General features: G+C 37.3%; 6 protein-coding genes across 13 annotated transcripts; 2 read left to right on the forward strand and 4 right to left on the reverse strand.

Moving 5' to 3' along the window:
* Window positions 1-1,504: 1,504 nt before the first annotated feature.
* LOC117564138 (forkhead box protein E4-like) lies at window positions 1,505-4,731 on the reverse strand. 5 transcript variants are annotated; one of them, XM_034242798.2, is made up of 9 exons: window positions 4,639-4,731; window positions 4,369-4,524; window positions 3,811-3,895; window positions 2,706-2,787; window positions 2,284-2,645; window positions 2,131-2,221; window positions 1,871-1,931; window positions 1,736-1,813; window positions 1,505-1,677 (listed from the first exon to the last, which is right to left on the reverse strand). In XM_034242798.2, exons 3-9 carry the CDS (start codon window positions 3,885-3,887, stop codon window positions 1,589-1,591), a joined length of 840 nt encoding a protein of 279 aa, XP_034098689.1. In that variant the 5' UTR covers window positions 3,888-3,895; window positions 4,369-4,524; window positions 4,639-4,731; the 3' UTR covers window positions 1,505-1,588. The 5 variants fall into 5 exon arrangements, with proteins under 5 accessions (XP_034098689.1, XP_034098688.1, XP_034098691.1 ...); XM_034242797.2 differs by having other exon boundaries at window positions 4,635-4,731; XM_034242800.2 differs by having other exon boundaries at window positions 3,811-3,916; window positions 4,635-4,731.
* A 1,304-nt stretch (window positions 4,732-6,035) lies between these two features.
* LOC117564206 (ribonucleoside-diphosphate reductase large subunit) lies at window positions 6,036-9,570 on the forward strand. The gene is made up of 4 exons (XM_034242887.2): window positions 6,036-6,179; window positions 6,235-6,323; window positions 6,955-7,132; window positions 7,309-9,570. Exons 1-4 carry the CDS (start codon window positions 6,128-6,130, stop codon window positions 9,450-9,452), a joined length of 2,463 nt encoding a protein of 820 aa, XP_034098778.1. The 5' UTR covers window positions 6,036-6,127; the 3' UTR covers window positions 9,453-9,570.
* A 123-nt stretch (window positions 9,571-9,693) lies between these two features.
* On the reverse strand, window positions 9,694-17,121 carry LOC117564205 (hybrid signal transduction histidine kinase L). 2 transcript variants are annotated; one of them, XM_034242885.2, is made up of 17 exons: window positions 17,026-17,121; window positions 14,765-14,952; window positions 14,589-14,702; window positions 14,367-14,516; window positions 14,079-14,165; window positions 13,796-14,014; window positions 13,579-13,732; window positions 12,497-13,501; window positions 12,274-12,426; window positions 12,179-12,214; window positions 11,900-12,112; window positions 11,561-11,839; window positions 11,440-11,501; window positions 11,292-11,367; window positions 10,715-11,230; window positions 10,029-10,202; window positions 9,694-9,963 (listed from the first exon to the last, which is right to left on the reverse strand). In XM_034242885.2, the coding sequence occupies exons 2-17, from the start codon at window positions 14,870-14,872 to the stop codon at window positions 9,809-9,811; spliced, it is 3,501 nt and encodes a 1,166-aa protein (XP_034098776.1). In that variant the 5' UTR covers window positions 14,873-14,952; window positions 17,026-17,121; the 3' UTR covers window positions 9,694-9,808. The 2 variants fall into 2 exon arrangements, with proteins under 2 accessions (XP_034098776.1, XP_034098777.1); XM_034242886.2 differs by lacking the exon at window positions 17,026-17,121 and adding an exon at window positions 16,932-17,012.
* A 359-nt stretch (window positions 17,122-17,480) lies between these two features.
* LOC117564209 (protoheme IX farnesyltransferase, mitochondrial) lies at window positions 17,481-19,298 on the reverse strand. Its single transcript, XM_034242892.2, has 4 exons — window positions 19,104-19,298; window positions 18,793-19,018; window positions 18,048-18,734; window positions 17,481-17,833 (listed from the first exon to the last, which is right to left on the reverse strand). The coding sequence occupies exons 1-4, from the start codon at window positions 19,182-19,184 to the stop codon at window positions 17,586-17,588; spliced, it is 1,242 nt and encodes a 413-aa protein (XP_034098783.1). The 5' UTR covers window positions 19,185-19,298; the 3' UTR covers window positions 17,481-17,585.
* A 91-nt stretch (window positions 19,299-19,389) lies between these two features.
* On the forward strand, window positions 19,390-22,932 carry LOC117564207 (threonine--tRNA ligase 1, cytoplasmic). 3 transcript variants are annotated; one of them, XM_034242889.2, is made up of 4 exons: window positions 19,390-19,527; window positions 20,301-20,364; window positions 20,682-21,115; window positions 21,183-22,932. In XM_034242889.2, the coding sequence occupies exons 1-4, from the start codon at window positions 19,474-19,476 to the stop codon at window positions 22,767-22,769; spliced, it is 2,139 nt and encodes a 712-aa protein (XP_034098780.1). In that variant the 5' UTR covers window positions 19,390-19,473; the 3' UTR covers window positions 22,770-22,932. The 3 variants fall into 3 exon arrangements, with proteins under 3 accessions (XP_034098780.1, XP_034098779.1, XP_034098781.1); XM_034242888.2 differs by lacking the exon at window positions 19,390-19,527 and adding an exon at window positions 19,565-19,746; XM_034242890.2 differs by lacking the exon at window positions 19,390-19,527 and adding an exon at window positions 20,184-20,206.
* Window positions 22,838-25,369, reverse strand: LOC117564211 (ras-related protein Rab6). Its single transcript, XM_034242895.2, has one exon. It carries the CDS (start codon window positions 24,996-24,998, stop codon window positions 24,372-24,374), a length of 627 nt encoding a protein of 208 aa, XP_034098786.1. The 5' UTR covers window positions 24,999-25,369; the 3' UTR covers window positions 22,838-24,371.
* Window positions 25,370-25,728: the final 359 nt, after the last annotated feature.

The following is a 25,728-nucleotide window of genomic DNA, read 5'->3' on the forward strand; positions in this document are numbered from 1 at the left end:
GTTCGTTTTGACTTCAGCTCCGACTTCGGCTCGACGTCAGCTTCCTTGGTTTTTGCTGCCGTTTGTATTATTTTTACTCTTCTTGAGTTAACATGGCCATTATGTGTTTACCTGAATGAAATTTCGCAGTGAGCCGCTTTTACTCAGGATCATTGACAACAGAAGTGCTCGCCTCTCAAATTCTTGAGTCTGCCTCTGCCTCTGTCTCTGCCTCTGCCCACGCCATCTCACTCAGACATGTTCTCGCTCTTCTCACCTCTCGCTCGCACGCACACCACTCATTTTGGGTTGTGCTATAGTTCGATATGTTGCTGCCTATTGAGACACACTCAACACACTCACACACTTGCGCTCGACTTCTGGATGGAACAGGTGCAGGCACTTGGCCTACAACTACTACTCCCATTCATAACTACCGAGTATCCGAGTATCTTAGCATCTGAGTCTTGAGTCTCATTTAACTCAAGTGTCTAGTCAAGATCCGGTTTCTTCGGCTTTGGCTTGAGTGCAAATTGAAATTGCTGTAAGAATATTTGCTTGGCTGCTCACTGCTATTGGCGTCTCTCTTTCACTGGCTCAGGCCTTAAGGTAAATGTCTTAGACACGCCCCTTCCTATACCCTGTAAACGTGATCGGCAACTTGTACTAATATTGCGCATGCGATGAGAACTTTAAATATTATCAAACATAAATTATACATTTAAACCAAATTAACATAATTTATAGTATTGAAATACAAATTTACATTTAAAGAAAACATTTAAATAATAATAAATCTATAAGTTCTTTATGTCACTTTGGTGTTTTACAAATTAATAATTGCAATTTTATAATTCGAAAATTTATTCATTTTCAAAATAAAAACTTGCAAGTAAAAGAAGTAATACGCTCTAACAATTTAAAATAAATCATTATGAATGTAAAAATCAATCGCCTTATACAAAAATTGAAGAATATATCAAATACAAATGAAAAATATTAAAATTGTTCATTGATTCCAAGTAAATAATTTAATATTAGTTATGAACATTTCGAATTTAAATAAACGATATTCCTTTTGCTCTACAAAAAGTGCAACTTTGCAAACTGCACACGCATATACCCTGCGCTGTTTATAGGGTATAAAAAAGGTAAGTCTAATTATTGTGCAAGACGGAAGTACGCAGCTTCACTGACACTACCAATAAGCAGGTCCATCCGTCTGACTGTCTGATCTCTGTATTGACTTGAAGACCAAAAACTAAATCAAATTTAAGTTATGATGTGGAAACCTCTAATTGGGAAAACAAGATGCACCTGTGGCATTACATGTTTCCTTTTTTGACCATTTTGAAACAACATTCAATAAATCGAACAAATATAATAAAAATTATAGTTTTAAAATATTACAAACAATAAGTTTTTTGAAATGAAGTTTGAAAGTTTGTAAAATAAGTTGTTCTCTAAATGAAATTCTCTGAATTCGATTTCCCATTTAAAAAAAAATTGAATACCTTGATTTTAGTAAAATATTGCAGTTTATTTATAAATGTTAAAGAGCTTATAATAAAATATGGCTTAGGGTAGGTGATGACACAAGAAATGTAGATTATTGTTGTGATAAATATGAGTTTTGGTAATTGGTTAAACCCGTTGATAACTCAAAGGGAGCCTCTCTTTTGATCGATTGATAATAAGCTACAAGAAAATGAATTTATTAATGATTTAAATATTTAACCGAGTTGTTTAACTTTACCTTCTGCTTCCCAAGAAGCAACCGCATGGCCATCGAATATTTTTGAACAATCAATTGGGATGTTTTCATGCACAAAATCTGCAGTTTAGAGAAAACACATGTATTGTAAAATTCTAAAGTAATTATTTGTATTACCTATGTTAAGTTTATTGCCGTAACTGTTGCTCGCAACCAAGTTCGTTTGTGGTGAATACATCTAAGAAGGGAAACCGAAAGGATTAAATAAAATGTAATTTGAGTTTCACAATTATATAAATTGAAATTATCAATTCGATAAGAGTGTCTAAGGAATAGGATATAATATATGTTCTTTTCAACAGATTTGTTAAAGTCAAATCAAATTTTAAATCAATACTATATAATACTATATTTATACTAAAGTCAAAATAAATTACCATGCAATTTTTGGAGTTAATCATTCGAGAATTACACACATTGCTATGGGACGCTTGTGTTGCCATCCATTGTGAGCTGCAAGCAAGTAAGCTGATTAAGATTTATTCATTAAATTGTTCAACAAATTAAAATTCAGATCAGTATAGTCTTACCTTGAATTGTATTGGTAGATGGATGGACTCGGTATTTGATGTAAGGTTGCCTTCGACTTGAAGGTGTCAGTTAATGAATGCGGAGTGGAAAACTGACTGATATTGCGATAGGGTCGTTTCATGCGACGTCTTCTTCGATAATTACCGTTCTCAAACATATCCTCGTAATTAGGATCTAGCGTCCAATAGTTACCCTTCCTGTCGCCTGCTCCCTCTCGAGGCACCTTGATGAAGCATTCATTCAAACTCAGATTATGACGAATCGAATTTTGCCATCCTTTTTTGTTTTGCTCGAAATATGGAAACTTTAATGCAATGAAATTGTATATTTCATTTAAAGTCGCCCTTTTCATGGCCGAGTTCTGCAGAATACAAAAGCCAATTTTCATTAAAGGCAATTAAATGATAGTTGAGTTACTTTCCTGTATGGCCATCGCTATTAAGGCCACATAGCTATATGGTGGCTTAGCTTTCAAGGTACTATTTGAGGCATCTTCGGGAATTCTGTAAAGTTAAAAATCTTGTTAATCTAAAACTTGATATTCAAACGGTAGAATGTAAACTATTCACTTATTTTTATACCCGCTACCCATAGGGTAGAAGGGTATTATAACTTTGTGCCGGCAGGAAATGTATGTAACAGGTAGAAGGAGGCATCTCCGACCCTATAAAGTATATATATTCTTGATCAGCGTCAACAGCCGAGACGATATAGCCATGTCCGTCTGTCCGTCTGTGTGTCTGTGTGTCTGTCCGTCCGTCCGTATGAACACCTAGATCTCAGAGACTATAAGAGATAGAGCTATAATTTTATTTCGACAACATTTGTTATGTTTGCACGCAGATCAAGTTTGTTTCAAATTTTTGCCACGCCCACTTCCGCCCCCGAAAAACAAAAAAATCGAATAACAAGCGTAATTTTAAAGCTAGAGTTCCGAATTTTGGTATATATAATAACTACTATAGTAGTTATGATTTCTGATTTGGTTGCGATCAGATAAAAATTGTCGAAGTTATAAAAGAAATATTTTTGTATGGGCAAAAACGCCTACTTACTAGGGGTCTTAGTTGCTTTGGCTGACAATCTGGTATATTGTGCCGTCTATGGTATATTTTGAATGCGGTACTATGTCGATATACCAAATATAACATTTGGTATATTTTTAGTATTTTTGTAGTATATTCGGTATATTTTGAGAAAATACCGCAAATTATATTTATTTTATTCAAAATGGGTAGCGGGTATCTCACAGTCGAGTACACTCGACTGTAGCTTTCTTACTTGTTAGATTATGCTAAAGTGTGAAACGGAAGTGTACGTATGTAAACTGCTTGCAAGCAGTGCATTCGAAACAACTGCGATTGGTTGTAGATGGGTCAATAATACAACAAATATCAGAAGACTTTATGAACTTAAAAAAATGTTATTAGTTTATTAATCATTTAGTTATTTCTCTCATATATAAATACTATTATTAAAATTCATTTAAATTTCATTTATTCACATAATTATTTAAATGTACTTACTTGTCTTTGTCCGGGTATAATTTGCTTTCCATAGAAATATTATTCGTCGTGGTTTTGTTTAATAAAGTGGTGTGCATATTGTGATCTGTTAAAAAAGAATAAAGGTCTGAATTCTTAACAAATTTTATGTTTGTTCTGAATATACCGATGTTAATTTGTTAAATTGGGTTTTAAATATATTTTTAGAATTATTCAATAAGTATTTCGTATTTATTTATTTTTCACTCCCTAAATCTGTGGCTTATTTCAACAATTGTACCAAATAGTGATATCATGTTTTGCATATCTATCAAATTCAACTGATTCGCCAGATTCTGTTGTTTGCAAATCGCCAAGTTGGGGGTGGGAGAAAAAAACGTGATCTGGGCCTGGAATATGAGAGCGCACATGCATCCGCTATATACATATGTACATATATATTTGGGATCTCTAACAGCGGAGCATGACGGACCGACTTCTTGACTATACGTTCCTTTTGTGATTTATTGCGTCAGATTGTATTTTGAATGATCAAGATTTTAGATTATAGCAATTATTGTATAATTCGGGAATACTCACTGTGGTGCACTTGTATTGGAATACATTAATGAAGGCTTGCAAGCGATATTCGGTTTAATTTCTTGATTGTATAGGTCACAAATATGTTTGTATGTATGGCAACCTACTTACAGAAAGGTAAGCACACACGATATACGAGGTCTAACTGTCAATAAACTGCAACATAAAAAAAGATCAAGTTCATATGAAATAATCCAGCAAAAAGAAGGGAATTAACCGCAGATACAATTGCAGACGAAGATACGGATACAAATACAAATACATACATACATACGCATTTAGAAAAAGTCGCTTAATTTGTGGTGAAAAATATTAATCTTGATTAACCGACGGGACGCCCTGAATTGCTAATCGCAAATGAAATGTGCAATCGCAACAATTGAATATGCCAACATTAAGCACACACATACATACAAATACACACACACATGTATTTATGCACGTATTGAATATTTGGATGGGCTTGCATGCATGCACTTATGTATGTGTGTCAGTATTAAGTGTATATGATACCCTATAGGCTAGTAAATGCACTTGCTTGTATGTAAGTATGTATTTGCCCAGATTTACATACACTTACATACATGCATACAAACGTGCATAAGTATGTAAGCAGTTTGTGAACTTGTGACACGAGCAATCAAAACTCAGCATTATTGGATGGTGTTGTACTGCTTTAAAAGTAGCTCATTCAATAGCAAGCAGTGTAGTCGGCTTTTCTATACCTTGTAATATTCTAACAGGAAATTATTTTTAAATATTTCCATCTGAAATATAAAATATTTTTTCAATTTACACTTTGAATTTGTTTAATGTTAATATTATTTTGACATACCGAATGTGTTAGGTTAATCCGAAAAAGATATATAGATGAATATGTATTAAAGTATCTTCGGCTTTCGGCTTAGTCTATTATACCCATGTTACCCTTTGGATGCAACGTTGTGTACAAACTGAGAAGGTCCGCGTCTTTAATACATATACCTACATATATGTACATAAATATTTACATTCTTACATATATATTTACACACATATATATTTACTTATACATACGTTTATGTGTATGTAAGAAAGAATGTAATCTTAGCAAAAGCAAATAAAAAATCATGATACTACTACAGATCGTTCAAGCAACTTATTTAATTAATTAATTAATAATCAATTTTTAACTAACTTCTTACTAACTAACTTTAACTAACTTTAGCCTAACTTCTATCTGTAGAATCCAAATAAAGTCTAAATTGAAGCTGGTTTAGACAAATATTTAAACGAACTTCGTATACCCTTTAATTTGTGTTATATGTACATCAGAATTGAACTTTTTTGATTTGAATAAGGCCAAAACTTTTAATATATAAAATTGTGAGGCGCTTCTTACTTTACAACTAAATTAAATTTTATGTACATATATATTATTATTAACAAATTATTACACTTTTTAAAGTTTTCCTTTCGATATTTTTTTAAATAACTACATTATATCAACTATTAATTAATTATAATATAATTTAATTTTTCTACAGGTTATTTATAAAGACTTTTTCATATTGCCTTTATCTTAAAACAAATAAGTCTCGACGCTAACTTGCCTAACTAAAGTGATCGAGCACACGGCTGCATGTTAAACTGTTATCGAGACATTAATCGAACCATGTGAAATTGCGGCATTGCATTTTGGCGCAATTTTCGTGCAATCGACCGGCGCATTGCTATTTGTGAATTAAGTTTTGTAATTGTCTGTGAATTTGCAATAAATATGAACAGGTCTAAGACAATGAAGTCGACTAAATTATATGTTATTAAACGAGGTATGTTGCAGCAATAGCATTTAGTCGTTGTAATGCCAAAAATTCTTATATACAGATGGTCGGCAAGAGGAAGTTCATTTTGATAAAATTACATCCAGAATTCAGAAGCTATGTTACAATTTGAATATGGACTTTGTGGATCCTGTAAGTATTTGTTAATTTTCTATACATTTCGATATAAGCACATGAAGATAAAAAGAATATTTTCCAATGGGAAAATGATTTGTGTGTGTGCAATTTTCATATCTACATACATATGGCACAATGAGTCGAACTTTTTTCTGAATAGTGCGCTGAAAACATAAAACATCTGCCATTAACAAATATATTGGTTAGTTTAGCATATTTGACACAAAGAATGCTGACATATTTTGTGCTCTCACTAATACAAATGCAGGTGTTTTGTGTAGAACTAAAAGAAGTATTAAACAATTTTCATCTAGTTCTGGGAATTGCGCAGTGGTGAAATAAAAAAATTGTTGCTTTAGTAAAGCGATAGATGTTTGCAAATTGTATGTATTTATAAATATATGCAAATTTAAAAGGAAAATTTATCATGATACATATGTATATCAAATACTTTTCTATTCGATATACATTTTGATTTGAAATGAAAATAATAATTTTAGAGGCTGTTGCTTTAATGATTTCTTTGTTGCCTTTTAGCGTTTAAATATTTACTTATGTTTTTCTACATGCCGTTTGAAGTAATCACTTGAGATATAAATAAATTTGTATACTAAAAGTTCTACATAAATTAAATTGTGTACCTCAGGTATCCATCACCTTGAAAGTTATAAATGGCCTTTATTGTGGTGTGACAACCCAAGAACTGGATAATTTAGCTGCTGAGATCGCAGCCAGCTTAACAACGCATCATGCCGACTATGCTCAATTGGCAGCCAGAATTGCGGTTTCCAATCTGCACAAGGAAACTAAGAAAGTGTTTTCAGGTAAGTTTCATCACAGATGTCTTATAATAAACTCTGCAGTAAACGAAAAATCAAGACGAACAATATATGAAAACGTGGTTTTAAATTAATTTGAATCTTAGAATTTATCACTTCATATTTATTTTATCAAACATTGTTTTATATTTAATAATTTTGTTCTGACTTTATATTTGCAGATGTGTTCGAGGATCTCCACAAGAATATTAATAAGGAGACCAAAGAGGCAGCTCCGATGGTGTCAGACTTTCACTACAATGTCGTTAAGAAAAACTCAGATCGCCTGAACTCAGCGATCATCTATGATCGTGATTTTGGCTACAACTATTTTGGATTCAAGACCCTCGAGCGTTCGTATTTGCTAAAGATCAATGGCAAAATCGCCGAACGTCCGCAGCACATGCTGATGAGAGTGGCGATTGGAATCCATGGCGAAGACATCGATTCCGCTGTCGAGACTTACAATCTGTTATCGGAACGCTATTTTACGCATGCATCGCCAACGTTATTTGCTGCTGCCACCAATCGTCCCCAGATGTCATCGTGTTTCCTTCTAACAATGGTTTCCGATTCCATCGAAGGCATTTTCAAGTCCGTCGAGCAGTGTGCAATGATCTCCAAATCCGCTGGTGGCATCGGACTCAATGTGCATTGTATTCGTGCCAAGGGCACATCGATCTGTGGCACTAATGGCACTTCAAATGGTTTGGTGCCCATGCTCAGAGTGTTTAATAATGTGGCTCGTTATGTCGATCAAGGTGGCGGCAAGCGGCCAGGCGCTTTTGCCATTTACCTGGAACCTTGGCATTCCGATGTCTTTGAGTTCTTGGACCTCAAAAAGAACACGGGCAAGGAAGAGCACAGAGCTCGTGATCTCTTCTACGCCTTGTGGATACCCGATCTGTTTATGAAGCGTGTGGAGGCCAATGAGGATTGGTCGCTGTTGTGTCCTCACAAGTGTCCCGGCTTGGAAGACGTTTGGGGGGATGACTTTGAGAAGCTGTATACAAAGTACGAGAGCGAGGGTCGCGCAAATCGTGTGATTAAAGCACAAACTCTTTGGTATGCCATTGTTGAATCTCAAGTTGAGACTGGCACTCCGTACATGCTCTTCAAAGACTCTTGCAACAGGAAGAGCAATCAGCAGAATGTTGGCACCATCAAATGCAGCAACCTCTGCACCGAAATTGTTGAATATTCCGCACCCGATGAGATTGCCGTCTGCAATTTGGCATCGATAGCCTTGAATATGTTTGTGACTTCGGAGAAAACATTCGATTTCAAGAAACTAAAGGAAGTTACTAAAACTGTCACCAGAAATTTGAACAAAATCATTGATATCAATTACTATCCGCTGCCCGAGGCAAAGAAATCCAATTTAAGACATCGTCCCATTGGCATTGGCGTTCAGGGCTTTGCCGACGCCTTAATTCTGATGCGTTTTCCCTATGAGAGTGACAAAGCCGTATTGCTCAATCAGCAGATCTTCGAAACCATCTACTATGGTGCCCTTGAGGCCAGTTGTGAGCTGGCTCAAAAGGACGGTCCCTATGAAACCTACGCTGGTTGTCCGGTGAGCAAGGGAATTCTGCAGTACGATATGTGGGACAAGACACCCACAAACCTTTGGGATTGGACTGCTCTAAAATTGAAAATCAAAGAGCATGGCGTTAGAAACTCGCTGCTTGTGGCTCCAATGCCCACGGCATCTACTGCCCAGATCATGGGTAATAATGAGTCCTTTGAGCCGTATACTTCAAACATTTACACCAGGCGCGTTTTGTCCGGAGAGTTCAATGTGGTAAATCATCATTTGTTGCGGGATTTAACCGAACTGGATTTATGGGATGATGACATGAAGAATCAAATCATTGCCAGTCGTGGCTCCATACAAAACATCGAATCCATTCCTCAGGAAGTACGGGATCTTTACAAAACCGTCTGGGAAATCTCGGTGAAGTCAACCATCAAGATGGCAGCTGATCGCGGTGCTTTTATTGACCAGAGTCAATCATTCAACATTCACGTTGCCGAACCCAACTACGGCAAGTTAACATCCATTCATTTCTTCTCGTGGAAGGCAGGCCTCAAGACAGGAATGTATTATCTCCGCACAAAGCCAGCTGCCAATGCTATTCAATTCACAGTCAACAAAAACGGCAGCACTCTCATCGCAGCTAATGGACAGAACGGCTCAACGGATCAGCATTCCTCAGTTGACTTAAACGTTAGCACTGAATCCGAAGCGGATCGCGAACGCAAAATGGCACAAATGGTGTGTTCTCTGGAGAATAAGGATGCATGCATGTCGTGCGGATCCTAAAAAGTATTTATATATCTATCTATGCTTAAATCACATTTAGTATCTTTAAGAAACAATGCGAATTGTACAATCGTATTTAAAAGTTAATAAATAAAATAAAGTTGAACGTCACAAATGTCAGCAGATTTTGTGCAGCATTTTTGATCACCTTTCTTGGAGGGTTTATTTCAGGGAATAATTAGTGTCCTTAACATAATATATATATATAGTATATCAAATACAAATCGGATCTACTCTTATATTATACTATTTATTCAAAACACAATGCTCTTCGATTTTGTATATTCGATTTTTTCTATATGCATGTATTGTAATAAGTATTTAATAAGTAGTACAGGTAAACAAATCTATCATATTCAGACATTATTTGAAAAAAATTGACGGTTTTTTAAGAACTCCAGCATACCCTGTACATTGGCATTGACCTGTGTCTGAGATGACGACTGTCCATTCATCAAATTATTCGGCATATTCATGCCAGGAAGCATTTGTTGAGATTGATTGCTGAACCCTGTTCATAAACATAAATGTCAATTAAGTAATTTGTCTAGCTTTGAAGTTGTGTTAAGCACTCACCTTGACCGTTTTGTTGCTGTTGCTGCTGCTGCTGTTGATTTTGGGCTAAATGTTGCAGAAATAGGTCTTGCTGTTGTTGATGGAGTGGCATTTGAGCTTGATGTGGAAACGATGAAAATTGACGGAAAGACAGTATTGCCGGGTCCATGGACGTCCAGTCACTACTACTATATCCTGTTGAACGAAGGCAATATTTGTTTCCCAGTTATTTATATGTACAACAACAATTCAAAATGTTTTTAAAAATAAATATAGATAATACTCTAGCAATCTAATCATTTTTCATCATTATACAAACTCTCCTCTTGTTCAACTATTATGAAATTTTTAGATTAGATAAAGCGTGTAGTAAATAATGAGATGTGTGTATACTAAAATGCAATGTTATGTCTGTAGGAATGTGTTTTTGTAATTCATGAATACAATGATGCCAAATAGGAGATGAGGTGAGTATGCTTAAATCTAAATGTATATTAGTATGAAAATTAAACATTTATACGATACCACAGCAATATGCTTAGAGAGTTAATATTTAGCTTACACAAATATTATCTTAAATCTTGCAAGGCCGTAAAAGCAATATTTAGTTTTTACACATTATATATAACCTTAACTTCAATTACTATACACGATGATTGTATAATTTTGAGTGGATAATTAGCAATAGTAAATATAATAGTGCTTGCCTTTGTTGTGGTTGCTTGCAGCAGCAGCGGCAGCAGCAGCAGCTGCGGCCTGAACAAGTTGATGTTGTGTCTGAAGCAAATGAGAATCGCCAATTCCCGGTCCTTGTTGTTGTTGCTGCTGTTGTTGCTGTTGATGAAGCGTAGCTGCCAAATGGGGATTCCAGTTAGTCGGCATTTGCATTGGATGTTGCTGCTGCTCCAACGGCGCACTGTTGTTTCCAAGTCCATTGCCCGGCATATTTATAAAAGGCAGAATTTTACTCGAATGAACGCGAGCGGCGCCGTCAAATCCTAAGGCATTCATATGGTTAAAGCCTGGAGGAGGCATCCGGGCACGCTGCATGTTATCAAGTAACTGGTGATGTTGCGCCTGTGTTTGCTGTTGTTGTTGCTGCTGTTGTTGTGGTGGTGGTGGCATTTTTGGTCCAACATTGCCAATATTAACATTTTGTTGAACGACCTCGTTTTCCATAAGTTCTGCCAATCCCTTTTGGGTTTCAGTGAATGGATCGAAACCTGAATAATAAAAAATGTAGAATCAGTTAAATAAATCTGTTGAAGCAATTTTACGTCTTACCTAGGTCATCGTCCACCAAGGAGGTTTGTGAAAATCTATTTTGTGGTGATTGAGTGTTTTGTTGTTGATTTGGAGTCTACGAAAATAAAAAATTAATTTAATATTCAACTAGTTAATGGCGAATGTATGCTAGCGAATGTTAACTTACAATTTTATCAAAGGCTCCCATTAATCTCTGCTTTTGTACTTGGGCTTGTTGATTCAACATTCCTGTTATTAATAAAATAGTATTAATATAGTTGGATTAAGAGACGGCAAACAATATTTACCATTGTCGAAGAGTGAAGGATTAACACGGCTATTTTCCAGAAATACAGCCAATCGATGTGAATCAGCATTGTTTAGCATCGAATGCCCATTAATGTACTGTTGATGCAATTGCTGTTGACTTTTGTGGAAGTCAAAGAACTTGGACATGTTGCCGCCAAACAAATTATTTACATTCAGCTGATTCTCATCAGGTTGCTGCAACAGATGTTGCTGTGGTACAGGTCCATGTGCCGGTCTGCTGCCGTCCACTGTGTTGCCATGGAAATGGTTAGGGAAATCTGCAATTAAATAAAGGTATTATTTAGAGAAAGTTTCACTGTTATAATTAAGAAACTTACCAGGATGTGGGCCATTTGGATGAGCCATTCCCATAGTGTTGACCATGTTATTGCGTTTGTGCAGATCGTGTATGCGAAGGAATTCTTCCTGTTGCTGAAGCACCTGCTGATGATGATGCTGCTGCTGCAGTTGCAGGTGTTGTTGATGCAGCACTTGCTCGTCCACTTGCCGGTTGTTGCGAATCATAACATTCTTAAAGACCTCCTCCCATTCTGCATAATTTAAAAAGAAATCATATGGTTAAAATCGGTCATTTTAAATTGAGTAAAATTACATACCGTTTGTGTTGGTTGGTTTCTGGTAACCATCAATGCCTATTGTAAAGAATAATTCAATTAATTATTTATACAATTTATGTATTTATGGAATTTACCATTAAGCAAATCAGGCAAATGGGAGGATGTCACTTGAGGTGGTCGCATATCCCCTTCGACTTTGTTCTTCAACAACAGCGACTGCTGGAATGCGGGTGACGATGAGAAGAAGCTATTGCTGTCATCGAACATGTTCAGCTTAGAGAGCGCATCTGCAATAGACAGAAGAATATTTTATATGCCATTGTCATTGGTACTAAACTACTGAGAATTTATACGTACCTGTAACTTCCTTTTCACAGTCATTTTCACCAGGATTGGGTATTTCAGCTTCCTCTTGTGGCGTTCGCGTTGCCTCATCTGTGTTCCTACTGCTCTCACTGGCATCGCCAGTGATTTGAATGTTATCTGTATTTGCGGTGCTCGACAAGGCGTCATCAGTATTTACAAACACACCGCTTTCAATGGGGCTATTGTTATTGTTGCTGTTGTTGATCGGAATTTCAGTAAGACCCTCCACATTTGAACTACTTGACTGAGACTCCTTAAAATCACCAGGTGAACTCTTGCCGCTCGCACTGCTCTCGGATATGTGATCATCACTGTTTTCCTCGCTACTCGAGCTGTGTGATCGATGTGCATTGGGTGATGCTCTCTTGGGCAATGGAAACGCTTTGCTACCTACTAGCTCACTATTAGCTTTGGGCGTGCTGTTGCTGGTGTCCTTGTTTGTGTTTGAACTTTCTTCGGAATGCTCCAATTGTTTAGTATTTTGTGTTTGATTGGTCTCCTTTGCATCCTTAGACTCCTTGGCCGCAGTCGAACGGTTGTTGGCCCGATTGCGTTCCGTTTTGCCACGATTACTTGGGGGTGCGTTCTCCTCAGCTTTGGTTGCCACAGGCAACACAGCGTCTTCAACAGGTGCTGCAGCTGTCGAGGCAGATGAAGATGCCGATGCACTTGCACTTGAATTTCCCCGCGACTCTGGAATAAAGTTCTCCTTGTTTGATGAGGCATTCGAATTGGTGAATGTTGCTGCATTCTGTTTGCTCTTCGATTTGTTTTTCTCGTGACGGGTTTTCTCGTTGCGAAACTTTTCCTTTTTGCTCTTGCCGCTGCTGGCGCCACTTCCATTGCAGGCACTTGCCAATGTCTCCTTGCTGTTAACAGGTGATACTGATAAACTGGGCCACGCTTCCTTCTGTTGTGAATTTGCCGAGCTTGCCGTATTTGCAATCGAAACCGACGATGTTGAAGATGATGACGACGATGACATTGTTGTTGCCGCTGCAAAAGATAACAAATAGAAACAAAAGAGATATTTAATTGTTGTTTATGTTTTGAAGAGGGTGCTGTGTATTCACCATTTGCTTTTGTTGTTCCACTAGCGCTCGCAGTCGTAGTTGTTCCATTCGTTGTTGATCCGCCGATGCCCGACACACTATTCGCCCCCGAGGTCGCAATCAATAGATCGTGCAATCGTTTCTCGTACTCCTGATGCTTCCCTTGATGCATTTCCTAAATAACACGTTGCTCATTTAAAACAAATGGAAATTTTTGGCAATAATAGAGCTTGTCTACCTCCTTGGTGAAACTGGCCTCTGAGTCGCCCAGCTCATGCAAGTACATACAGTCGCCTTTGGGACACTGCTGGTTCTTCATGAAGTGGCTACAGTACTTGGTTGTGCCCAAACTGGTCTTGATTAGTCGCCCATCGATCATGATGTTGTTGACACTCTGTATAGCCCGCAGTGCATCCGTATTATGCACATAAGTGACATATGCCGACGCCGAGGGACCCTTGAATCGATTCGAATACAATTCAATTGCCCTTTCAGACATGACCTCTGTTATCACAACTCACCTGCACTCCAGCGTACGTTGTACTCGGGTTTATAACCACTTTGTGAATCTTTCCATACTTTCCAAAGTATTCGTGCTTCTTCAGTATCTGTAAGATAAGAAAAAAAGTATTTACTTCAATTGTAAACCATATTTAACTGCGTAAGAGTTGTAGTTAGTGAGTCAGAAGTGTGATATCGATGGGAAGATTACAAATGATTTAATTTAATGTAAACATGCAGTAATAAGGTTCAAGAGCTAAGCGAAAATCTTAAAATATAGTTAGTAAAACATTCGTGATCCGACTTACATCCGCGTCTGCCAATCGTGGAGGCAGACCCACAACAAATACCAAATTCTTTTGCACTACACGAACATTGGCTAAATGTTTGCGATTCTCCGTGATTTTCTGCTTCCGCTGTTGGTCCCTTTGCCGCTTCTGCGACTTGAACGCGATCATCTAATAAATAAACAAAGAGTATATATATATATATAGATTGTTTGCATTGGAAGAAGCAGAGAGATTATTTACTTCTTCCTGCGTTAGCGGCTTGAAGTCAGCTGGATTTTCGGGATACTCTTTCCGACATGCTGGACACAGTTTGTTTTCGTCCGTACGAATTCTGTGCCAGCAGAATCGACAAATCTGTAAGCACAATTGCAATTAAAGATCGTTTGTGTTTAAGAGTTATTATTAATGGAACTCACTTGATATCCGCAAGTGCATGGAAAAAACGTTAGATCATCGACCTCAAGCGGTTCCATACACAAAGGACACTCGACAGAGTCATCATTGTTGTTAGCCAGACCGTTCATTATTCACACTTGATGAAAGGTAATGCACTTTATACTAGTTAGTAATCGGTTGTTAAAGTTTTGTTTAAGCTGTATAATCGCTGCAAAAAATATATAGAGATTGATTTGTTATATATATGTATATATATATATATGTAAATATGAGACATTTAAAGCAATGTGTTTATTTAGAACTATCCTTCGAATATTATGTATTCAATCGTGTGCGTGAACCTAGAATTTTTATTTGAAATGTGTATTTTATAATAGTAGATAAGTTAATATTAAACAAAAGCTACTGAACTTACTAAATATGCTATAAATGCAATCTATAATCTTTCAATTGAATTTAACAAATTAAATTTAATGGGAAATCAATATAAATATTTATACAATCACATTGTTATTAGATATCTTCCAAAAATAAACGAGAATCTGATAGATATAAAGATGTTTTCTTTATGTTTATAAACTAATAAATTATTATATCTGGATCGACTGAATGAATCACTATGAGTCACAATAAAGACTTAACTTGAAATGATTTCAATTTCATGCAGATACTACTCATATGTAAAGTATGTTTTTGTATTTAGAGTCTATGCAGGGGAATACGTGTCCATTCATAGAATTGTGCTCTTTATCACACTGTACTTTATAAGCACTATTATCAAACAACTATATTTTTAAGGCTCAAATAATTAAGACTCCTCCACGCTTTGACCGTAATCTCTGTTCTATATAATACTCCCTCTCAAAATGATCAGAATATTTATAAAAATATGCTTAAGCTCTTTTAAAAATAAACTAATCCTTTTTTTCTGATCTACAAACAGTTGTAGCGGGCTTTTCATTTGCTCGCACTGCTTTAAGAAGGGATTTGTGGGCAGTTGCCAATAAGAAAAACTGACGTATGCTATGAAAAATACATTTCCCAATAATAGTGGCTGGCAGAATAGACAAGGAAAACCACCCCCAAAAACACCCAAACACACAATGCGATTCCTTCATATAACACTACACATTATCCTTAGACTGGAAATTCTAAAATATATTGCACACAACATTACAACTCTATTGTATTGTATTGTATTATAATATCACTCTCTTTTATACATAAATATTATCATTATAAAAAATAAAATAAATTAAAAATTATTGCCTGCTTTTTAAAACAAGGTTGAAACTTGGATCATAAAAACCATGCACACTTAATACATGGATATAAAATAATAATAAATAAATAGTAGTAGAGATAAATAAAATTAAAAATAATATAAAATAAAAAAATAATTAATTAATAATTGAACACTCATATAGTAAACACAGTTGTTAGATAAATAACATTTATTTTTGCACGGAGCATTAAACAAAAAGAAATATTTTGTTGTTATTGTGGAACACAAAAAAAATGATACAAAATAAAAATAGAATGCAGTTTCAGCGTATTCAACAAACTCACACACATAGGCACTTTCACACGCATACCAAGTATGCGATGTGTACTATAATTTAATAATTTTCTGTACATACAATATGTTTGCAATCAAAGATGGAAATGGAAATAAACACTTTTCGCATTCATCGCGAAAGGAAACGTACATACATTAATATATGCAAGATGTACATATGTAATACGTAATACACATAGATATGTATATATTTACATACATACATACAGTGTATTATAGTATAAATATTGCTAGTATTTACCTGCCGCAGGCAATAAGAGAAGCAATAAATGAACGGATTGAAAGTTGGCAAGTCTTGTTAACTCAACGCAACGAATAATAAATGACAAGACACGGGGAAAAAAATTAAATTGGCGAAAAAAGTGTTTATCACATACACACACATGTATATAATATTCATATGTAGATGTATGTACATATGTTTCAATGAATCAAAAGAGAAAAACGAAGTTAGGCACACACACATACAATCATGCAGACTAACACACATGCACGCACACATATTTACGTGCACATTTATACATATTGAAGTATATAGTACACGTATCAATGTGTGCGTAAGTCTCAATCTTAAAATATATTTAACTAAATTCACCAATTATGTATACTTATTGTGCGTATGTTTGTCTGGTAATAGCGTATTCCCTCGCGAACGAGATGGATAAAGAGTTATTCGAGTTATTAGTAATCCAAATGAAGTACCTCCTAAGTTTTCGACCAACAATTATTGCGAACGAAACGAATAACGAAGCAGACAGACTGATAATGCACAAAGAGGACACGAGAAAATATGTAGATGTGAAAAATATCGAATATAAAGTATCGATAAGCGCGATATCGAGTTAAAATTTGCATGTGCGGTATTCCCAGCATTGTATTTGATTACATATTCGATTTGTCAAGGCCATTTCACTTGTCCATATATATTCGATATTAGCTAAAATTAAAATTATAATATACATTAATATCAGTAATAGTAGATTAAGTTGCTGACTTATATGACACCAATTTTTCAATTATCAACTTGAGTTTCAAATTATATATAATTGTGAAAAAGATCTTAAATTTGAAAAAGTTCAGAATATTTGTACAGGACTTGACTTACTCATTATTAAATAGTTATCCATATTATTGATCTAAGGCACAACTCACTTGAAAATAGTTAAATCTCTTTATTCATTTTACAAACACGTATTTTTGCACTATTAGGAATACGATACAATCCTTACAAATTTTGCTACCAGTTGACTGGAAGAACATCATCACCTCGAACCTTCCGTTACAGCGACCGGTAATACTTTCTCTAACCCACTGGGCGTAGACTTGGGTAAAGCCGATATCAGCGATTTATCCGACTTAACAGTTTCGTCGTTTGTTTCCGTATCATCTTTGAAGTACCAGTGTTTTTTGTTGGCCAAAAACAATAGCATCAGCGCAGGTAAATGAATTAAAGAAAATCTAAACAATTTGCGAGAACTTCCACTGTCCGATTTCTGATGAAATTTGTAAGCTGTAAACATTATAAATTGAGTTAATTTACATAAAAAAAAATGTAATGTAATTAAAATTAAATTATTTAAATGTAAATTTTTGTTGAGGAATTAACCGCATAATGGTTTAAAATCAAATTATAATCTTTATAACTATAACTGCAGCAGCTAACTGTGCATCTATTTCTAATAACGTGTAGTTCAAACTATCTTTGATGATTGAATTGCACTTACCTAGATAACAAAAGTATGCGTTTAAGGGCAGTGTCTCCAGAGCAAACCAATAGTTGGTTACATCTGCAACAGGAGCCAAAATCGAAAGAGCACCAATGGCGACTGAATACCGCAACGCGGTACGACGACATAATCCTGGGTTTGTGACTGCCATCATGCGGTAACCAGCACGCGAATAATCCGGTCGCAGGTTCCACGACAACGCATTGAAGTGAGGAAATTGCCAGGCATACAGAATCCCCGCAAGAATCATAGCACCAGCATCTAGAGAGCCAGCACAACCGGCCCAGCCCATTAGCGGTGGTATGGCGCCCACAATGGAGCCCACCCAGGTGTTGGCGATGCTCATTCGTTTCATAGGCGTGTAAACGGAGGTGTAGAGGAAGAGATTGCCGGCACCCAAAGCAGCTGTTAATCCATTAACACCAAAATATAACATGCTCAATCCTGTAGTCGCTGAGACGACAGCAAAGCCAACTGCTTTTAGTGGCGTAATTTGTCCAGTTACCAGCACCCGGTTTTTCGTACGTGACATCTGTGAATCGAAGGGAACTTCGTGGTATTGATTTATGGAATTCGCTGCAGCTGAAACCAATCCTGTGCCCAGTGAACACATTGCAAACGTGGCTAAATCAAATGCAGCCGGCGCCAAAGCGTAACCGCCCATTGTTGTGATCACCACCAAGGCTGCGAATAGATGCTATGAGTTAAATAATTCAACATATATTTCAACTTCTTCACTTACATGTCAGCCGAAACTTAGACAGCTTTTTGTATTGACTGAGCGGTCCGCTAGCATTTGAAGTGTAGGGACTTGGCATCCATGGCAGAAACTCAAGCGATTTTGTCGGATTTCGTATCGCCTGAGGTTGTTGCTCATTATTAAGTATGTGGGCGGGAACTGCGACGGACAGAGCTTCTAATGGTACAGCAGATTTGCAGTTGTCAGTTGGACGCGCACTTGCCGAACACTACAAATACAATTTTCATTAATAAGAGTTGATTGCCACTATTCATAATAACAAATAGTTGCATAACAAATCGAAAGATTCTTACTCGTATCAAATTGATTTGTGCAGGTATTATCTGTGTTGTTAGATGATCGCATATCGTCAGTTTACTTAGTCTGCGAAACATATTTGTTTATTAATATTGTTTACGTAGAAGCACCGCGTTTAATTATTTAAATCATTTTTGCACAATATATTTTCATTTATTTAGAGATGAAAGTTTTGCAATCATGTGTTTTACATTTGCAATAATCGATTAGAATATCGAACGATATTTCGGTAGCATAGCTAGTATATTTCTACATGTGAGTATATCTTGCGTCGAGAATTAGTACATTTTGCAGATTATAGTTGCAGTCACACAATTAGTGTGTCACAGAAAGCCGCTAAAGTTCTGCTCTCTTTTCTGCAATAATATGGGTGACAACGTGGTGTCGGAATTAAGTAATTTGGATTTAAATAAGCAGAAGGCATGTTAAATATCCTTTCTTGTGTATTAGAAACAGTTAATAATAACAAGTGTAATGTTCAAAGTGTTGCCGTTTGTTAGTGCGCTGAGAAGCAGTTACAATCAGCAAAGATCTTTGCACAATATTCGAGCTCTGTTGGCGGTGAACAAAAATCGACAGCAGCCAAAACAACGACAACAACAACAGCAAGACATTCAGAGCAGCAGCTACGCAACTTTGGTTGGTGTTGTTTCCCTCCGTACGCAATTGTGTATTATTCCCTATCATTTTTAATTGTTAAGTGCCACATCACACGCTCACATTCACCTGTGCTTATCTGTATATGTGTATGTTCGTGTTTGTGTGTACCATTAAATGCCAACAAATGAATCAGTGTGAAAGTGCTTACTGCATTTGTTTGTGACGTCACTAACTTCAGCTGAAATGGATAACTTGTCCTCCGCTTCCCCACTGTGCATTTACACTGACTAAAAACTACCGTTTTATTGCATCAGATTCCGACGAATTGAGATAAAAAGAGACAGAAGTTTAAATAGTGTCGAAAATCATTTGTGTTCGACAACTGTGCAAACGACGAAATAAGAAAACAACACGAAACTGAAACTGAAACAGAAACCGAAAACACCAAAAATACATTAAAAAACTAATTACTTATTAGAACTGCGTATTTAGCTCTGAGGTTGATATTTCACTTGTGTTTAATAATAAAATATTCTGCAAGCTGCACATTTTCAGTATTATTGATTTTCTGTTCGTTCTCATTGCATTTGCAGGCTGCTAAGATGAAGAAGGAGAAAAAGGAAAAACCAGCCGCTGGCGGCGGAGATGGTCGCAAAGGTAATTCGACTAATTACACTCGAAGCCCAAAGTTATGTAGAATAAGTTGGTGTTCAATAAGCGGCTCAAAAGCGCGTAAAGTTTCAGTAAAATAACATTGAGCAATCATAGTTAAAGATAGTATTAATATTTTATGTTTGCTGATTTTCTTGCCTAAGATTATTTAATTCGATCTTAATTTCAAGTTTATGGCAAAAAGCTTCTTAATTTACTTGGTTTAAAGTAATAGTTTTATATTTGAAGTTTATGTTATTATATAATAGCTAAAGTTTTATTTTGGAATCCAAAATTTTAACTAACAACTTTTTTTTAATTAGAACTTAATCCCTGGCCGCAGTATATCGAGGAGCGCAACGTGCTATGGGAGAAATGCAAGGCGGAATATTTGGCTGAGCTGGCTGCGAAGCCGCGTGCAGCGATCAAAGTGACGCTGCCCGATGGCAAGCAAGTGGATGCTACCTCTTGGGAGACTACGCCTTACGATGTGGCACGTGGCATTAGTCAAGGCCTGGCTGATAACACTATCATCTCGAAGGTGAATGGCGAAGTTTGGGATCTGGATCGTGTGCTAGAGGGCGATTGCAATTTGCAGCTGCTTAAGTTCGATGATCCCGATGCACAGGCCGTGTTTTGGCACAGCTCAGCTCACATTATGGGTGAAGCCATGGAGCGCATCTATGGCGGTCACTTGTGCTATGGTCCGCCAATTGAAAGTGGCTTCTACTACGACATGCACTTGGATGGCGATGGCGTAAGTAGCCAACAATTATTTTAACTAATATAGTATGAAATTAAATTAATTTAATTGCCTAATACAGATCTCCACCACGGAATACGGTACCATGGAGACCCTGATTAAACAGATTGTCAAGGAAAAGCAAAACTTTGAGCGTCTGGAGATGAAGAAAGCTGATCTGCTCGAAATGTTCAAATACAACGAGTTCAAGGTGCGCATTCTCAATGAGAAAGTCACCACAGATCGCACCACAGTCTACAAATGCGGCTCATTGATTGATTTGTGCCGTGGCCCGCATGTGCGCCACACTGGCAAAGTCAAGGCACTGAAGATCACCAAGAACTCGTCAACCTATTGGGAAGGCAAGGCTGATGCCGAAACTTTACAGCGCGTTTACGGCATCTCGTTCCCGGAGCCAAAGCAGCTGAAGGAATGGGAGAAACTACAAGAGGAGGCAGCCAAGCGTGATCACCGCAAGATTGGACGTGAGCAAGAGCTGTTCTTTTTCCATGAACTGTCGCCCGGCTCGTGCTTCTTTCAGCCACGCGGCGCACATATCTACAACACGCTGATGAATCTGATACGCGGCGAGTACCGAAAGCGTGGCTTCCAGGAGGTCATCTCGCCCAATATCTACAATGCCAAGCTGTGGATGACATCGGGTCATTGGGAGCATTATGCCGACAATATGTTCTCCTTTGAGGCAGAAAAGGAAAAGTTTGCGCTCAAGCCAATGAACTGTCCTGGTCATTGTCTGATCTTTGACAATCGCAATCGATCGTGGCGCGAGTTGCCATTGCGCATGGCCGACTTTGGTGTGTTGCATCGTAATGAACTGTCCGGCGCTTTGACGGGCTTGACACGCGTACGTCGCTTCCAGCAGGATGACGCGCACATCTTCTGCGCACCTGAGCAGATCAAGGGCGAAATGAAGGGATGCTTGGACTTTTTGCGTCATGTGTACACCATCTTTGGCTTCGACTTTCAGCTGGTGTTGTCCACTCGCCCCGAGAAGTATCTGGGCGAGCTGGAGCAATGGAATGCTGCTGAGAAGGCGCTTGCCGAATCACTCGATGAGTTTGGCAAGCCATGGAAAGAGAATCCCGGCGATGGCGCCTTCTATGGACCCAAAATTGATATTACAATTATGGATGCACTGAAGCGTCCCTTCCAATGCGCAACCATACAGTTGGATTTCCAGCTGCCCATACGTTTCAATCTCAACTACATCGCCGACGATGGCGAAAAGAAACGTCCAGTGATCATCCATCGTGCCATCCTTGGCTCTGTGGAGCGCATGATTGCCATTCTCACGGAGAACTATGCTGGCAAATGGCCATTCTGGCTATCGCCACGCCAAGTGATGGTCGTGCCCGTGGGTCCCGCTTACGATGAGTATGCGAAGAGCGTGCGCGATCAGTTGTATGCGGCTGGATTTATGAGTGAAGCGGATTGCGATGCCGGTGACACGATGAATAAGAAGATACGAAATGCTCAGTTGGCACAATTCAATTTCATTCTGGTTGTGGGCGATAAGGAGCGCTCGTCGACCACGGTGAATGTGCGCACTCGTGATAACAAGGTGCATGGCGAAGTGTCTGTGGCGGATTTGATAACCAAGCTGCAAAAGATACGCGATGAATTCATCACAAACGAAGACAGCTTTTAAAAAGAAAATTCATGTACTCTACTATTTATATGTATAACCAAAAGTTATAGCTTTTTGCACAGCAAATGCAAAATGACCGCGGCATTTTTTCAGTTGTATTTACGCTTTTTACATTACAAAAAATCCTCAAATAAATAAAGAACCCCCAACAGGGGTAAACCAATTAACGATAGTTTTAATATCTTTAGTGCTAAGATGGGGAGTATTTTCATATCTGAAAAAAAGTATATTACAATCAATCACCATTTAGTAAAAATGGCCCACTTATCGTACGATAAGATAATAAACGCTGATGAGTCAACTCTTCACATTCCTAAAGAAATCGACATTAGCATGGTGTAGTGTTTTTTTTTTTAATTTATTGCTAATACTTATTATGTTTAGTTTCATAATTTGATTTATTAAAAATTGCGTTTCGTATTTTCTCAATTTTGTAAGCTTTGTTTGCTTTGCTTGCGTAAAAAATGCACAAAGTTCTTTTCCTTCATCATCATCATCATCTCGCTAATCGAAGCAAAAATTGTTAATATATATTGTTTAATTGTTAATTGTTTACTCTCGTGCCTCTTGCTTCTTCATAAAAATATCATATCATATATATATATATTTAGATATATATATAAATATTTATTTATTTATTTATTACTCATAAGATGCCAAGTTCTGCGCCAACCAACTGCTGAATACTCAAAAACAAAATAAAAAAAAGCCGCAAACAAAACGGGGCTTCAAAATAAATACGAGTCACAAAAAATGGGCAAAAACGAAATCGCAGAATCGCTTCTTGAATTGATAACGTGGTTGATGATAATTATACAATTATCTATCTGATCTACTATTTTAATAGGTTTAATTGGGGATGGAGGGAGGAAGGACTCTCTGGGCTTGAACACAAGCTGGTGCTGTGGTATCTGTATTTTCGAATATGTATCTTTATCTTTAACCTCTTCTCCATTTGGAAGAAGCCAACCAGCTTATCATTTGGAATGTTCATCTAGTTCTTGCTGTTGTTATGTGTTCAAATGTTTTTCTTTTGCTTTGTTTTTGTTGCTTTGTCGTAAGTACAAATTGTAAGAGAGTTCAAGTTTTAAGCTTAGCTCACACGCTCCAGATTTGGGTGCCATGATATCTTATTTCTTGTTTAGTCATAACTTTCTTAAATTTGACATACATCAAGAGAACAATAATCGAAACGTTAAGCTGCCAGGTTTAAGAGCTATGTGAACTAAACTTAGCTTGGGATTTAGGATTAGGATCTAGGATTAGGCGCATACTTGATTTAACGTACATATTTTTAGCCGATTGCGTTAAATTAGTTGTTTAGTCTATTTATGTTTTGCTATCATTTCGTTTTATACTTTTTTGTTTTTGTTTTTATATATATAAATAAACTTAAACATAAAATTGTTGTGTGTATGTGTGTGTGCCTGTGTCTTGTATTTATTTCGTATTTAGCTTGCAAGTTCCACATACACCTGGTTTACACTCGTCGCCAGCGTGTGTCAATGTCTGAAGGTTGTTGTTGAAGTCGTCGTAGAGGTTGCAGCGGAGGTTGTGTTGAAGGATGTGGAGAGGCGAGGAAAGGGTATCGTTTGCCCAATTCTAGCAGGCGCAGCCTCCTTCGGGATCCTTCGTCTCATTGGGCGAATCCTTAAGCACAACCTCTTGCATATCCTCCGAAGGTTTATTCTCCGTGGAATCCATGCCTGGCAACGCCGCGGCGACCCGTCTGAACAGCTGCTTCACATTGTAGCCGGCCTTGGCGCTCGTCTCGATAAACATCACATTTAGCTCTTTCGCCTTGCGTTCGCCCTCTTCGGTGGACACTTGTCTCTTATCCGAGAGATCCGTCTTATTGCCCACCAGCATGATGATGACATCACTGCCACGCTCGGTGCGCACATCATCGATCCACTTGGATGTCTGATGGAATGAGTTTGTGTTCGTTATATCGTACACAACCACAGCCACAGTGGAGTCGCGAATGTACGATGGTATCAGCGAACGGAAACGTTCTTGACCCGCCGTATCCCAGAGTTGAAGACGCACTGTGCGATCCTCGAGGTACATGGTTTTAGATAGAAAATCAATACCAATTGTCGCCTGATAGGTGTTGTCGAAGCTGTCGTACATGAAGCGTGTAATCAGCGATGTCTTGCCGACGCTCTGCTCGCCGAGGAACACCAATTTGAATTTGCGCAGCGGATTGCCAAAGTCGCCGGATGACATGATTGTTTACTATTAAGTTTCTTTTGACTGTTGTCTCTACGTGTCGACTTTTTTTCTTAATTGCGGGTTTGCTGACCTCCTCTCCTCTCTCGCTCACTCTCGCTTGCGCACTCTCTCCACCTATTGTTGTGCCTACGGGACTGGGGCGTGATACGTTTTTGCGGCTTCCAATTGCACACGTTGCACTTTCCGTTTAATATATAGTAGTTATTGCAATATGTTGTATTCACACGCGCACACTGAACTGCACAGTGAGGTTTTATTTGCAAAGCGATTTGGGCGATTTCCAATCGTAAATTTACACGAAATTTCTTGTGGAAAAAAGTCAGCCACCAAGTCGATTCTGAGTCAGTTGTATGGTTGACTATAAGTATCGATAAGTCATCTATATCGATAATCATAGTTAGCAACCAGATGCGCAAAAATGCGCTCATTGAATAAATATCGAAAGTATGTCTGTAAAAATACTGCAATCGCAAAGAAATACTGCCGTAGTTGTAAAAGTAACTGTCACTAATTCAAAATACACTAACTCTCCTAACAATTATACACGAAGTATAAGTTATTCTTCTATGCTGTAAAAATCTTATTTGCTAATTGCTTTGCTTAGTTAAAGTGCAACTCTTAATTTTTCTGAGCTAAATAAATCGGCGTTTAATATAATATCTCAATAAGTATTTAATAGTTCGATTACAACACCTATTAATAGACTTATAATTCGTATTTGCAA

The sequence above is a fragment of the Drosophila albomicans genome, chromosome 2L, assembly GCF_009650485.2.
Source record: "Drosophila albomicans strain 15112-1751.03 chromosome 2L, ASM965048v2, whole genome shotgun sequence".
Taxonomy (NCBI): Eukaryota; Metazoa; Arthropoda; class Insecta; order Diptera; family Drosophilidae; genus Drosophila; species Drosophila albomicans.

Bases quoted from the DNA above. Each gene is read 5' to 3' on its own strand.
- LOC117564138 (XM_034242798.2), bottom strand. From the start codon at position 3,887: ATGCACACCACTTTATTAAACAAAACCACGACGAATAATATTTCTATG. The intron at 2,646-2,705 runs GAAAGTAACTCA...TGTATTCTGCAG, and splicing joins TAATAGCGATGGCCATACAG to AACTCGGCCATGAAAAGGGC. The intron at 1,814-1,870 runs GTAATACAAATA...TCTAAACTGCAG, and splicing joins CGGCAATAAACTTAACATAG to ATTTTGTGCATGAAAACATC.
- LOC117564206 (XM_034242887.2), top strand. From the start codon at position 6,128: ATGAACAGGTCTAAGACAATGAAGTCGACTAAATTATATGTTATTAAA. The intron at 6,324-6,954 runs GTAAGTATTTGT...TGTGTACCTCAG, and splicing joins ATATGGACTTTGTGGATCCT to GTATCCATCACCTTGAAAGT. The intron at 7,133-7,308 runs GTAAGTTTCATC...TTATATTTGCAG, and splicing joins AACTAAGAAAGTGTTTTCAG to ATGTGTTCGAGGATCTCCAC.
- LOC117564205 (XM_034242885.2), bottom strand. From the start codon at position 14,872: ATGAACGGTCTGGCTAACAACAATGATGACTCTGTCGAGTGTCCTTTG. The intron at 12,427-12,496 runs GTACGTATAAAT...TGTCTATTGCAG, and splicing joins CTGTGAAAAGGAAGTTACAG to ATGCGCTCTCTAAGCTGAAC. The intron at 9,964-10,028 runs GTGAGTGCTTAA...GTTTATGAACAG, and splicing joins ACAGCAACAAAACGGTCAAG to GGTTCAGCAATCAATCTCAA.
- LOC117564209 (XM_034242892.2), bottom strand. From the start codon at position 19,184: ATGTTTCGCAGACTAAGTAAACTGACGATATGCGATCATCTAACAACA. The intron at 19,019-19,103 runs GTAAGAATCTTT...TTGTATTTGTAG, and splicing joins CACAAATCAATTTGATACGA to TGTTCGGCAAGTGCGCGTCC. The intron at 18,735-18,792 runs GTAAGTGAAGAA...ATCTATTCGCAG, and splicing joins GTCTAAGTTTCGGCTGACAT to CCTTGGTGGTGATCACAACA.
- LOC117564207 (XM_034242888.2), top strand. From the start codon at position 19,582: ATGTTCAAAGTGTTGCCGTTTGTTAGTGCGCTGAGAAGCAGTTACAAT. The intron at 19,747-20,300 runs GTTGGTGTTGTT...TTGCATTTGCAG, and splicing joins GCAGCAGCTACGCAACTTTG to GCTGCTAAGATGAAGAAGGA. The intron at 21,116-21,182 runs GTAAGTAGCCAA...TGCCTAATACAG, and splicing joins TGCACTTGGATGGCGATGGC to ATCTCCACCACGGAATACGG.
- LOC117564211 (XM_034242895.2), bottom strand. From the start codon at position 24,998: ATGTCATCCGGCGACTTTGGCAATCCGCTGCGCAAATTCAAATTGGTG.